This window comes from Leptidea sinapis, chromosome 46 (genome assembly GCF_905404315.1).
Source record: "Leptidea sinapis chromosome 46, ilLepSina1.1, whole genome shotgun sequence".
Lineage (NCBI taxonomy): Eukaryota > Metazoa > Arthropoda > Insecta > Lepidoptera > Pieridae > Leptidea > Leptidea sinapis.
In genome coordinates, this window is record NC_066310.1 from 1957894 (window position 1) to 1971562 (window position 13669).

General features: G+C 35.4%; 1 protein-coding gene across 6 annotated transcripts; it reads left to right on the plus strand.

Annotated features, from left to right (window-relative positions):
* Window positions 1-738: 738 nt before the first annotated feature.
* Window positions 739-10804, plus strand: LOC126977963 (uncharacterized). 6 transcript variants are annotated; one of them, XM_050826677.1, is made up of 7 exons: window positions 739-999; window positions 1747-1859; window positions 2421-2676; window positions 5021-5144; window positions 6263-6315; window positions 6397-6479; window positions 9644-10804. In XM_050826677.1, exons 2-7 carry the CDS (start codon window positions 1797-1799, stop codon window positions 10532-10534), a joined length of 1470 nt encoding a protein of 489 aa, XP_050682634.1. In that variant the 5' UTR covers window positions 739-999; window positions 1747-1796; the 3' UTR covers window positions 10535-10804. The 6 variants fall into 6 exon arrangements, with proteins under 6 accessions (XP_050682634.1, XP_050682636.1, XP_050682635.1 ...); XM_050826679.1 differs by having other exon boundaries at window positions 1764-1859; XM_050826678.1 differs by lacking the exon at window positions 739-999 and adding an exon at window positions 1085-1615 and having other exon boundaries at window positions 1764-1859.
* Window positions 10805-13669: the final 2865 nt, after the last annotated feature.

Genomic DNA, 13669 nt, shown 5'->3' on the forward strand with positions numbered 1-13669 from the left:
GAGGTCAGGGTAATTGTAGTGGGTAAGCAATTTTGTCCCATCTCATACCCAAAGCCGTGTTAAATAAATAAAGTTAAAAATGTTTTACAAAAATTTTAATTTTGTATCAAAATTGTTTCGTGAACCATAGTTGTACTCCCAACGCACACCAACGTAATTTTGTGTATTGTAAACGAACACTAGCGCTCGGACACTATAAGCGAGCGTTGACAATTCGTAATAGGACTCTTAACTATGATCGCCTGGTACCAAAAAATTGTATTATGCTTCCTATCTCATTATCTCCCATGTTAAATATCATGAATTGATGTGACTGCTCTTTTTACTGTCGCTTTTTCGTTTCATCGACTTTCAAATCACAACGATGATAAAGAAGTTTTCACTTCAATAGTATTCATATTTCTGTCTCATTCTTTGCCGGCTACATCCTACACATTTTTGTATTTGTGTCTCTTACCTGTCGTTTTTTCCGTTGCATCCGGTTTGAAATCACAACGATTCTAAAGAAGTTTCACTTCAAGAACCTTTTTCAAACCCAACTCCCAAGCCACAGAAGACATATTATTTAACAGTATGGAAACTACCTACACACGTTCGAAATGACACTCACACAAATATGCCCATCGACGAGGCCCCTCCCCTAACTAGTAACCACAGTCCCTACTAACGTAACCGGTTTTCGAGGTGTTGCACTTTCCAGTGGCGACTAGCGAGTGCCGCGTCAAGACGAGTATCACGTTGTTATTTGTTTCCCTGATCTTTTTAAAAATGCCACCGTATTGTACGGTATACGCTTTTATTAGGCAGTCCCGTGAACGTAGTGTTTAAATTGTCTTTGGCAGTCCCGCCTCTACGTATTCGGCGGGCATCTGATTAAAGTAGTTTCTTATTTCTATTAAATTAATATAACATTATGACTAATTATTTATTAATGCATGATGTGAGATGTCGTTACTCAGTTCGGAATCATGCTTGAAACCTAGCGAGATAAAATTTCTAGTAGGTATTTAAAATATATTGTTTGTTAGCTAGGTATCAATCTAATCTATGAATCTAACAGTACACGGACGAGTAAAATAAGAAGGACTCCGTGTCACCTTACATAGCAGTGAGGCACCAAAACAAGCCGGTAAACGTGTAAATACATAGCCCCACGCATACACTTACACTATTACAATAATACAAGCCGATCGGCTGCTATTATGAGATTTGTCATAGTCTGTGACAGATCAGTTTGCGTCGCAATAAAATATTTTAAAATGCCGTCTTGCGTTGTGAAAAAGTGTAAAAACAATACTATAAAAGTATTTGTGGATATAGGAGAAAAAATTGTGTATCTGGTATACCCCGTAACCGCACACACACTAGCATAAAGGTGCTTCTTCTAGTTCACAGAGTTGAGACTTGAGAGTACCCTTGGCCCTTGCTATTTGCTTATTGCTAAGTTGCTAATATCACGGCGCGGATTGCGGAGTCTCGTTAGAGTAAAAGTGTTCTGTGCGCGGAGTCCTTCTTTTTTTACTAGTCCGTGAACCGTGAGCTATAATTGCTTCATAATAAAGTTTTGAGTTATGTTGCTTATATGTTAAATAAAATCCACACTTTTATCTATGTTGTGAGTTGCAAGTACATAAGATATCATTAAGTTCAAAAGGCGAAACGATAAGATTTTATAAATATTCATGTGCCTACCTATTCATAATAATAAGTTACTTGCTCAATACTGGTATTTTGTCTTCTGTATAGGTTCATAATAATTTTAGATACACGACGTACCTACCTAATAAAACACAAAAATGGAAAACAAAGAATTGTTACAATTTGATGAAGAAGTAAACCCGGGATATGAGTTAGCTGAAGTAAGTTAATATGTACAATATAATAATTATTGAAGCTTACCTGTATTTGTAATCAGTAATTACCTAGTTAGGCTGCGTACCTACAATAATAATTATTATTGATTTTTGAACTGTATAGTGTATTCCCTGGCCTAAAATAACTAACGAAATTAGATACTTTACATATGTACTTCCATTAGCCTATTTTAATTAGGCATGTTAAGTTATGCAGGTAAGTAGCTATTAGTAAGTACCTAAGTAGGTAAATACTTACCTTCTTCAATTAGGTATTGTTGGTCTCCCTAATTCCTATCAAAGTTGCTAATCAAACAGTATATTCCAATTTGTGTATTCATATAATTTTTTTTTGTGTTTAACATATCTATGTAATATACTTACATTTTGTTAGTATGTTGAGGTTACATACACCCTTTAAAGGACATCATCAGATTTAATACATAACCATTGGTAGTAAGAAGCTACTTCACTGACATGAATATATATGATTATGTTTAGTAGGTACATACTTTTCACAGCTTTATTATCTGTATTTTATTAAAAATAAAAATTTATAATTTTCAGAAATATATTCATGAACATGATAAAGAGATAATAATCAGACCTGTAGAAGAAGGTATAAACATGAATATTAGGGATATAAATTTTTATAAGAAGGTGTGTCAATTGGAGGTACTTATTAATGAGAACTGTGAATTATTTACACAATTATTAAGCATTGCAGCTATGGTAAAAATACATGAGGCAAGAAAAATAGATTTCATTTTATTCAGAGATAGATTAATTCAACAATTACTGGTAAAACCATCATCAAATAAAGGTTTGTGCTGTAATTTAGTAGGTAATACTATTGCATAAAAATATAAAATTGTTTTTTTTTTTCTTTGTTAGTACAGGCTCATTAGGTAGGTTGGTACCTACCTATTATTAGTTATCTGAGTAACTTGGTAGTATTTATATTTTCGTTTTATGTTTTTCTTGTGCTTAGTACCTATTCCAGATGTAATTATGATATAACTTAGTTTCCAATTGCTGTTAATTTTAATGATTCACTGTGATATGTAACCTCAGATGAATGCTACCTCCTGGCATCATGTCTGGACAATTTTTTTTCAAACAAGCATTTGAGAGAGTTTAGCATGCAGCATATTTGATGGGCAGAAAATTCCAAGTTAAATTTGGTGTTGTTAGTATCTTAGTTGTATGACCAGCAGTTAAGCTCTGCTTTGCGGTACAAACTACTACGACAGATTTAAAGCACGGGCTCTGTCCTTTCCTGTACTCAATAAATACTGTAATAACAGATGTGTGGCTGGAATAGTGTAGATATCAGACCAGTATTGCTATCAATAATTCAATGTCAATCTAATAACACTAGGCCTTCACTTCTATTTATAGTATTTCCCTCAACACTCTTCCACTCGCTGGAAATTTGAGAAGAATTCAGTATTTTGCATTTCCCAACCTCTAGTGAACCAGTTGATGACAACTGTTGGAGAAATGTATGGATTGTATGTCTTGTCTATCAAACACCAGTCATTTTATTCAATGCCGATCAATATGTCAGTTACTTTTGTCTTCTAAACAAAGTCTTATCTGCATCAAATTCCATCTGCATTTTCTAGTGATTCTGGCAATGTAGGATCATAGCTCTTTGATGGCATAGCAGTTTTTCTGTGCATATGTGACAATTGACAAGAATTTATTTATAAGTTTCTTTTATGAATGATGCATTTATTTGTTTTTAATTACTTATCATTATAATATGTAAGTATTTAAGTTATTAGTCATGACATAGAGCCAAATAATTCTATCACGCTCCTCTCTCTTTTCTCTCTAAAGTTGCCCGCCCAGTTAATGCAACACCTCCACTCTTTAATTTCGACTCGAGAAATCCTTGAAAATCAGGAGAATTTCATTTCCTACTGACTATAATAAATAATAAAAAATAATATTTGCAGTCTAACCTGCTACCAATCATCTTCAGGACACTGTTGGTGCTGCCCTTCATTATGCGCACCAGGGAACTAAATCTTTTGCGCATAGTTGCGTAAAGACAATGTACTCGCGCTGTCGCGAACATCCCCGATGCACTACGAAACGAGGCGACCCCAGTAGCACCCTGAAGGCATTGTTATAGTTATGATACCTGCCTTCAATACTTATACTTTCCTCATCACAGACGATAGTCTGATGATAATCTATCAATAACTACATTCAACAGTAAAATGATGATGAATTTATCACTTTTCTTCAATATCTTCCCTTTCTTGGCGTGCGTCCGTGCAGAATGGGATGTCGCTATGCCAACCTAACTCTCTCTGTTAATGATTATTCTCATATTAAAAAAATATTTTATTGACATAAAACCTTTAGTTGCGAATGCAACGGGCAACTACTAGTGTATCATAACATATCTGTTTTACTATCGACGCGATAGCCAATTGGGCCTTGTATTAGACGAGAGAAAAGTGTTCTTCAGCTACCATCACAAGTTTCCTAAAACCATGGTCATTTTCAACCTTGCCAATCCAAGTTTGAGTCTACATTGTTTCCATTCGGGTAACATGTAATGCCCGAAGCAACCTCTAAAACCGTATGTTCTTTGCTATATTGATGGAATTCAATAAGGTAGATACAAAAAAAAATGGTTTTGGAAAGCTAAACTACTGCAGGATATTAAGCATTCAGCCCATCTAATCCTTCCTTTACACTGATCGGCAAGTTGAGGAAAGTGGGTCGGTTCTAAATCGGTTCTGCAAATTCTGATAGTTGTCACTTCTTAAATGTATCATTGCATAGAGATGTGGGTTCTTTCAGCGTCTTCTACCGCATTTATTTATTACAGGAAGTGTTCAGAGGAATTGTTCGCATTGTTACCAGCAGCTAAATTCGACCATCGGATATTACGCCCAAATGTGAAAGTCCACCCTCAACCTGCTGACGTCTGGCATTCTAGGCATAGGCTTCGCACAGCCACTTTCACAGCCACGTGGAATGAATTTACTCTGGATGATTTGTGATATGATCGGAGTAGGTTTTTATATAAGTTTTACCTAAGTCATTTAATATGATGCATTAAGTTAGATGATGGATCACACCCATAAATGTATTCGTGGAAGTTTTAGCCATTTTGTTTTTACTGACCATTTAATGGCTTTCAGATAGTGGTGTCTATTACGAAAGAACATGGTATCAGGGTTTTGACTTAAAAAGTTCGCCTCTTCGTGTGAATAAAAAGATGCGTCATGTCGTGTGCTTATTTACGACGCTCAGTCACAAAGTTGGGTAAGAATATTTATCTATAGGATTATTTATTTAGGCTTTAGGTGATTTTATAACTCTAACCCTAGATCATATTGTCTTATCTAGACAATACAGCTGTGAAATCGTCGAAAAAACTGAAGTTTAGAGTTAACCTCTATTATGAGCAATGCACGCACACTAACACAAAGTGTCATACAAATCGCGAGTGTAAGACGTAGCTTGTCACGCACACTAACCTAATATTCCTGGCCTGTTTTTATCGGTTGCCTGGCAGCAAGAGATTCTATCTAGACGCATAAATTATCTAAGTCTCTAACACAAACCCCCTTATAATGGTCCGCTAACTTTAAACAGCCGCTTAGGAGTGTTTTTTCTCATTCTGACTTAGGTCAATAGAAGAAGACAGAGTGAGAATTAGCAATGCTTTAAGTTAGCAGACTATTATGAATAAGGGGGTAAGACACCGCACAACATTAATAAAGCACCTGGAAGCCGAGTTTTTAGGGCTCGAATTCATTGGTCACGATAATAATATCAGAAAGCCAATAATAATAATATTGACACACTTTTACACAAATTATCTTTCCCCAAAACTAGGCATACCCTATACTCTGGGTACAAGACAACGATTTACTTAATACTATTGTATTTACTTACTTAAACACACATAATTCAAAATTCATATAAACATCCATGACTCGGAGACAAACATCCATACTTATCATATAAATGATTACACCTACCAGAATTCGAACCCGGGACATCTAGCTTAGTTATCAGGGTCACTAACCATTCGGCTAGATTGGTCGTCTTTATATTTTTTATATTTATTAAGCTATGATAAAATATAATCGTCACAAATTGTTGTTTGTTACAATAATTCGCGACTCGTTGTTATTCGCACTTTCCTATAACAATTTAAGTGATGTCGTTCTTATGAGTAAATCAAGCTGCCCATCAGTTGGTCGCTGGGCAGTACTGGAATTATACTAGGTGTCCCACCTATTCTGGGATAGGTGAACTGCTGATCTGCTTCGAGATAAGGATGGTACGGCTGTGCCACTTGTTTTTCCTCGACTTGGCGGGAAAAAACCGTGCCCCCAGATTATATTTAATAAATTTTTATTGATTGTTTTCAGCCTACCTATACAATTAGAGCCCTTCTGGGATATTGATTATCAATGTTTCAAAGGTAATTAATTATATATTTTTAATTTTATATAGAACATTGTTTAGTCTCATTTTAAGTGAAATGTAATAAAATTGTTCCCAGTGCCATTTGGATGTCTTGGTGTCATAACTGGCCGCTCGGATTTGCACTCCGCCATAGATCTATTCATGGAAACACCTACAAGGGTGAGTACAATCTTTGTGCTGCAAAGCGCCTATTTCTCCCATGAAACAGTAATGTGTAAACATTACTGTGTTTCGGTATGAAGGGCGCGGAAGCTAGTGAAATTACTGGGCAAATGAGACTTAACATCGTATGTCTCAAGGTGACGAGCGTAATTGTAGTGCCGCTCAGAATTTTTGGGTTTTTCAAGAATCCTGAGCGGTACAGCTTCGTAATGGGTATGGCGTATCAATTACCATCAGCTGATCGTCCTGCTCGCCTCGTCCCTTATTTAAAAAAAAAAGCAATAATTGGTGAGTTTAACTGCTACAGTTAATAAATGGCTGAAATATAAATTAACAACGCCATCTCTATACGTACAGTATAACGGGTGAGACATACACTGGCCTGCAAAAGTAAGTACCACACTTTTCAAATTAAATTTTTTTCTTAACTATAGAAGGTAGCGATTTAAGATTAAAAACGTTTTGTTGCAAATTTTTATAGGCTTTAATTCTTAGAAACTAAAATTATACATTAGTAACATTTTTAACTTAAAAAAGATAAAACAATGAAAATAGACATTTTTAGTTCAGTGTAAAAAAATTCAACTAAAATGTATTACATGTTATTTAATTTTTAATAACTGGTATTGCCTCCTCGAGCTCTGATTACAGCTTCGAGCCGGTTTGGCATACTGAACACTAGGTTTCGGAGCCGATGTTGGGGAATATTCTCCCATTCTTCTACCAGGGCCTGCTTGGTGGTGGTCTGCGATTTCTGACTAGCCTCCCAAGCTCATCCCAAGCGTGTTCAATCGGGTTGAGATCACGACTTCTTGATGGCCAAGCCATCACGCTGATACCGACCTCCTGAATATACTCTTGTACGATATGAGCCGTGTGTGGCCGGGCATTATCATGCATCAGCATCGATCCATCACCCATATTTGCTAAATACGGCCCTGCATACTCATTGAGAATCTCTTGAGCATATCTTTGCCCAGTGAGGGTGCCATTTTCTATGGCTACTAGCTCTGTGCGACCTTCTGAAGATATGCCAGCCCATACATGTACACTGCCTCCACCGTATTGGACTCTTTCTGAGATGCAGGCTTGAAGGTATCACTCACTCGCTCACCAGGTCGCCTGTAAACTCTTCGCCTTCCATCAGAAGTGTAAAGGGAGAATCGAGACTCATCTGCAAACAAAATTCTTGACCATTCTTCTTCATCCCACTGCATGTGTTCACGGGCGTATCGCAGTCTCGCTACTCGATGCTGTCTCTCGAGTTTTGGGCCACTCGCTGGTCTTCGGGGTTTCAAATTTGCTTGCAGCAAGTCTTCTTCTCACTGTACTGTCACTAATGTAGTCCCTCCGGGTCTGAAATAGCTGTTGCTGGACTTCAACTGCATTTTGGTGGCGATTTCTTAACACAGTGGAAATAATATAACGATCTTCTCGGGCACTGGTGCACCTGAGTCTGCCATTACAAGGTCTCTTCAGATGGTGTCCAGTCTCTTCGTACCTTCGCTTTACCTTCTGGACCGTTCGTACCGTCACACCCACCATTCTTGCAGTGCGACGCATACTGATGCCTAGTTCCAGAAAAGCCATGATCATAGCACATTCTTCAACTGAAAGAGGCATGATAAATAAATGTTATGTGCTTTTTAGCATAAATTTTTAAAACAAGACCCATCGATCTTGAAAAAAATTTAAAACAGAAAGAAAAATGTGAATGGTAAAATTGTAATTCGGAAACGTCCACTTTGAAAAAGGAATGGATTGTTTTAGAAGTTTTTTTTCAGCCAATTCTTAAAAGAAGGTTACCGACTATAAAGTTTTTATGTACAAAATTAAATTCCCTTTGGAGTCCTTTTTATTTCGATAGTATATCTTGTGAACTTAAAACGTTATCCCAATTTTAAAAGTGTTATACGTACTTTTGAAAGCCAGTGTATATTTAACATATATTTAGTTACTTAAGCGCGAGCGCCGACAGGTCCGTTTATTGCCTTCCCCCGTCTCCGACGTACGCGCCCCGCGATTTTTATTTTGTTAATTATTTAAGTTTTCGTTAAGTTTACTAAGAAGTCAATGAATATTTATTTTTAATGTTATTTTTGTCTCCTTAAACATAATCGCCAAATATTACGTCCAAGTGCCAGTCATGACGTATATCTTACGTAGTTATAAGAACTATATAGCCATACATTAACACAAATCAAACCTTAAGTCAGTAACGCAAGCTTCAATTGACAATGAGAACAATAATAATACGCCAGAGCATGCGGGTAAAGTACTTTGCGAGGGCTTTTCCTACCGACAAACAATGAGTGCTCTAAAGGTTGATACATCCATTATACGATAATTTATATTTATACAGTTAATTCATTATTAACTTTCATGAAATAATTTATATTAATTAAACACAACTCATATATTGGATGCAGCACCTTACAAACTAATTTGTTATGTATATTACAGCCATTGCAAAATACTCTATTCGATTGAAAAGAGTTGAGTTTGTAATATGTTATTCTCCGAGCTCAACCTTTTTACGTAAATATGGTAAATTCAGTAATTTTAAAGTAATATATATAGTGACGATTCAGAAAAGCTTAGTTTAAGCCTATTTGACTTTGTCTTTTTTTTATTTTTGAAGAGGAAGACAAATGAATGTACGGGTCCTAATGTTAAGTGAACCCTGCCGCTCACACTCTTCTACTACCAGAGGAATCACAGGAGCGTTGGCGACCTTTTAGGCAGGCTTACGCGCTTTTTTATGCCATGTAAGACATTGTAACCCAGAGATACATAATGTTCTATAAACGTATAATCCTTAGTGCACCTAAAAAGTCCGTATCACCTATTTTATTATACACTAGCTGACCCGGCAAACGTTGTTTTGCCATATAAATTATTATTAGAGTGAGACCGTTTCTTAGACATTGCAACATTATTTTATTTATCTAAAATAAAAGATTTTTTCAAATAAACGTAGCCTAAGTTACTCCTTATTACATCAGCTACCTGCCAATAAAAGTCCCGTCAAAATTGGTCCAGCCATTTCAGAGATTAGCCGGAACTAACAGACAGACAGACTGATAAACAGACACTGCAATTTTTTTTTATATGTATAGATGTATAGATAAGCCCTAATGTAATAAAAAAAATCATTGCAGCTTCCATTCGCACTCCAAAAAATCTGGATCGAGGAAAGTGCAGCAGAAAAGTTTAACCACCTTATGAAATGGAAAACAAACTTGAGAAAAGATGAGATCGAGCCAGAGATATTGTCTTGTTGTACTGAGGCATACTGTTATGAAAATAAACTATTTTTATTTGAGTATGCCGCCGATCATCCGCCAGAGACCGACAAATACGTGGTGTTCATAGAAACATATCGAACAGTCAAGGAGCTGTTTACTTTATATGACCACAAATATTATGGCATATCTATATGGTGTAGCGATTTGATCCTGAGTAACGAGATAGCAGCTACCTTGAGTGCGAATCTCATTTGGATAAACGATTTTAATAACTTCTCATCACCGAAAATTAGTAACACCTATTTCAATTATGTAAGCAATGTAAAAGTCACAGTAACATTGGAAAGAACAGACGAAGTTGACGAAGTATTAAAGCTTAAAAATGAATGGATGCAGAAATCTATTGAATGTAGAAAAGTTCTAATGAGTGACGTGTTCAAGGGTCACGATATCTCTAAGCAGCTTGAGATATACGATGTTGCTATGAATGGTGTTGTATCAGTAAACGGTGACCGGTCTATCATGTGTATTGAAATTCCCACAGGGTTGATATACTTTGATACATCATGCGCAAGTATAGATTTTCGATTAATTTCTTCTATAATTCGTGGTAATGCCGTGCTCCTTGCTATATTTAACCCTACGAATGAAGAGCTACTTATTTGGGAGAAGCTGATAAACATTGGAGCTCCCATTGTTATTATATACGGCAAAAGAATTGAAAATGGGGAGTTCGTTGTTAAAAAAGAGTATTTTATGAATAAAGTGATAGTTACCAAGTATGGCAGCATATTTGCTAATTAACAATATAGAGACAAAAGTCCAACATCCTGGAGGCAGCTTATATGGCTGTAGTCGATTTTGGCCAAAGATTCTCTTTTATGAGTCCTCTGGGAACTCTTCGCCAATTAACATTGTCTGTCTTCCCAATATTCGAATTTAAAGTAAATTTGTCCTGCTGCTTCAATCATGACCAATTAAATATTATAAGTAATTATTGCTAAGCTAATATATTTTTTAGTTGTTTTTACATTTCTTATTTTATAACTGTTTCGAATTATATTTTTGTATCAATTTTTGCCTTTCAATCTAGTTTAAGGTAGTTTAATTACATTATGTATGCCAGATGTTTGCTGTTTGCAAAATTTTGACAAAAACAATTGACATTTGATTGGGCATCTGGAAAGCCACTCTATAAGGCATGCTGCAATGCTTAGTCAAATTCTACTGGCAACACGACAAGGAAGAAATGCGGAGCTAAAGGGCGGGAAATTCATAATACACAACATTCTACAAGCCACGCGTTTGAATAGATACGTGTCTTTCTAATTTTGTCACAAACCTACATCCACTTATACATTAATACTATGGGGAAACTCCACTAATATTTCAAATGTTTTTCTGGCACAAAAAAAAAATGTATAAGAGCTTTATGCAATGTCAGTCCTCTAGAATCGTGTAGACCATTATTCAAAAAGCACCGTCTATTAACGCTTACTGGTCTATATATATTAGAAATTTGTATGTTCATTAAAAAACATGGTGAACTTTTTAAATCAGCAAAGGACTATTCCATATTAGGATTAAGAGATCCAACTCGCCTTCTGATGCCATACTGTAGAACAGCGCTTCATCAAAATAACGCAAATGTTATGTGTATTAGGGTATTTAACCACCTTCCAAAGAATATTAGAGAGATGCCTGAAACATTAATGCATAAAAAATTAAAATTATGGCTAATAGATAAATGCTTTTATAGTTTAAAAGAATTCTTTAGCCAAAAATAATAGTATTCAAATGTAATTTTTGAGAGGTACCTACAAACTAATGTTTATTTTATATTATATCATTGAATTAAAGCTATGTAATGTGTATTAAGAACGTATAAGTATAAATTAAATATGATATTCCAATATTGACAATCAAATATTTGTATGCCGATATATTGGCGAATTGTGCTGTACACTAATTAATTGTTTACAACTATGTTACCACGATTCATACAAATAAATCATTTCATTTCATTTCACACTTTGTTGTGAAGACCACCGTGTCGGCACCAACACTTAATAAAGTTTTAATCTGTCTGGGATGTATGTACTTTATGCTACGTAGGAATTTACAATATTAGTACCTCTCACTTTATTAGTTATAATACTTCCAAACGCACAATGAGAGGAGTAGCTACATTACAATAATAAATAAAATAAAAAGTAAATAAAAAAATATGTGTGTGTGTGTGTGTGTGTGTGTGTGTGTGCGGTACACGGTAGTGTGAAGTGAAACTTCCGAAAAGTTTCCTTTTAAAATACCTGCTTGAAAAGTATTGAAAAAGTAAACAATCGCTTTATGTTAACTGTATATTTATTAATACATAAAAAAAGAATTTGTATTATTAACAACAATTCAAATTTCATCATTTTCAATGAGTAGGTATCTTTAATCAGGGGTAGACTACGAGAGATTAAGATGGATATAGAGTATCAGGATAAATGTAAGGTTTATTATTTTAAATAGTCCCAAAAATAATTTCGCGGAGGCCACCTGGGATTTAAAAAATGATCCCAATTTCATTCTCTGCACCATCTAGAACCTCAGATACGATATCTATATTGTTGAATACATAATTTGGCGCAGCGGCCATCTTGAATTTCAAAAATGATCCCAAATTCGTTCTCTGCACCCTCGAGAACCTCGGATACGATATCCATATTGTTGAAATCATAATTTTACGCGATCGCCATCTTGGATTTTAAAAATGATCCCAAATACCTTTACTACACCCTCGAGAACTTCGGATAGGATATTCTTATTGTCGAAATCATAATTTGGCGCGGTGGTCAAATTAATAGTTCTTTATATAATAGTTGGCAACGGCGCCTCTATCGTCTCGCTTTTTCGTTTCATCGAGTTTCAAATCACAACGATTCTAAAGAAGTTTCACTTCAATAACAATAAAATATAAAATACTACCCTATTAAATTAAATGTGTATCAAATCAAACCAAAAAAGTTATTATCAGTTGACATTTTTTATCTTTGTTTGAGGGTTCAGTACGTCCGAGTGAAAGAAAAGTAGGCTAAAAAGAAAGTGTAGGCGCTTTTCTTTAGTACCCATGTCGTATCGTCCTGGGAACACCGCACAAGGAAGCTCTTTCCATAGTTTTATTGTACGTGGAAGAAAGTTCTTTGAAAACTGCACCTTAGAGGAGGAAAGACAGACACCCAGGTGGTTGGGCGTTCGATACTAAGCGTTCCTTGTAAACCGTTTGATTGCTGCATTCAAATTATTGGTTTTATGGTTATCTATCTACAGTTTCATTTCTTTTTTTTCTCTTAAATTTTCTACGCGACGTTGCAGTAGAAAATGAAAAAAGAAGAGAATTATATTAAAATTAATTTAAATTAAAGTACATCAAACTTAAATCACAAAATATTATTTAGAGGCTTAAAGTGTGTATGGACCCATTTGCGCAGTCTTAAAAATTGCTTTCTACGCATTACAAAGTTATTTACCAACACACTACTCACGTTTTATTGATGTGGGCACCGGCTAGTTTTGGACCATTCGGAGGACCATCAGGGTGAGTGTAGCGGGTTCGCGATAACGTCCCATCTCAGACTTAGTCTGAAACTAGTGGGTGCCCACACCGATAAACCGTGAGGTAGAGCTGTTTTAATAAATAAAGTTATAATGTCTCACAAAAGTTTTAATAATTTAATTACAAGGTTACATTAAAAAGTAATAAATTAATTACATTAAAAGTCATTTATGAAGCCATGTCGAAATATATAACTATTTTACGAGCCTGAAAAGAGAATTTGAGTCGAACATTCCCAACATACTTGACAACAATAGACATTAATGTCAGGCGATCTTAGCATACCTCATTCAAACGAAAATAGTTTATGGAAATGTCAATCATGTCGCGAAGCGTTC

Coding starts and splice junctions, on each gene's coding strand:
- LOC126977963 (XM_050826677.1), top strand. CDS start 1,797: ATGGAAAACAAAGAATTGTTACAATTTGATGAAGAAGTAAACCCGGGA. Junction 1,860..2,420: donor CGGGATATGAGTTAGCTGAA/GTAAGTTAATAT, acceptor TATAATTTTCAG/AAATATATTCATGAACATGA. Junction 6,480..9,643: donor TCATGGAAACACCTACAAGG/GTGAGTACAATC, acceptor AAATCATTGCAG/CTTCCATTCGCACTCCAAAA.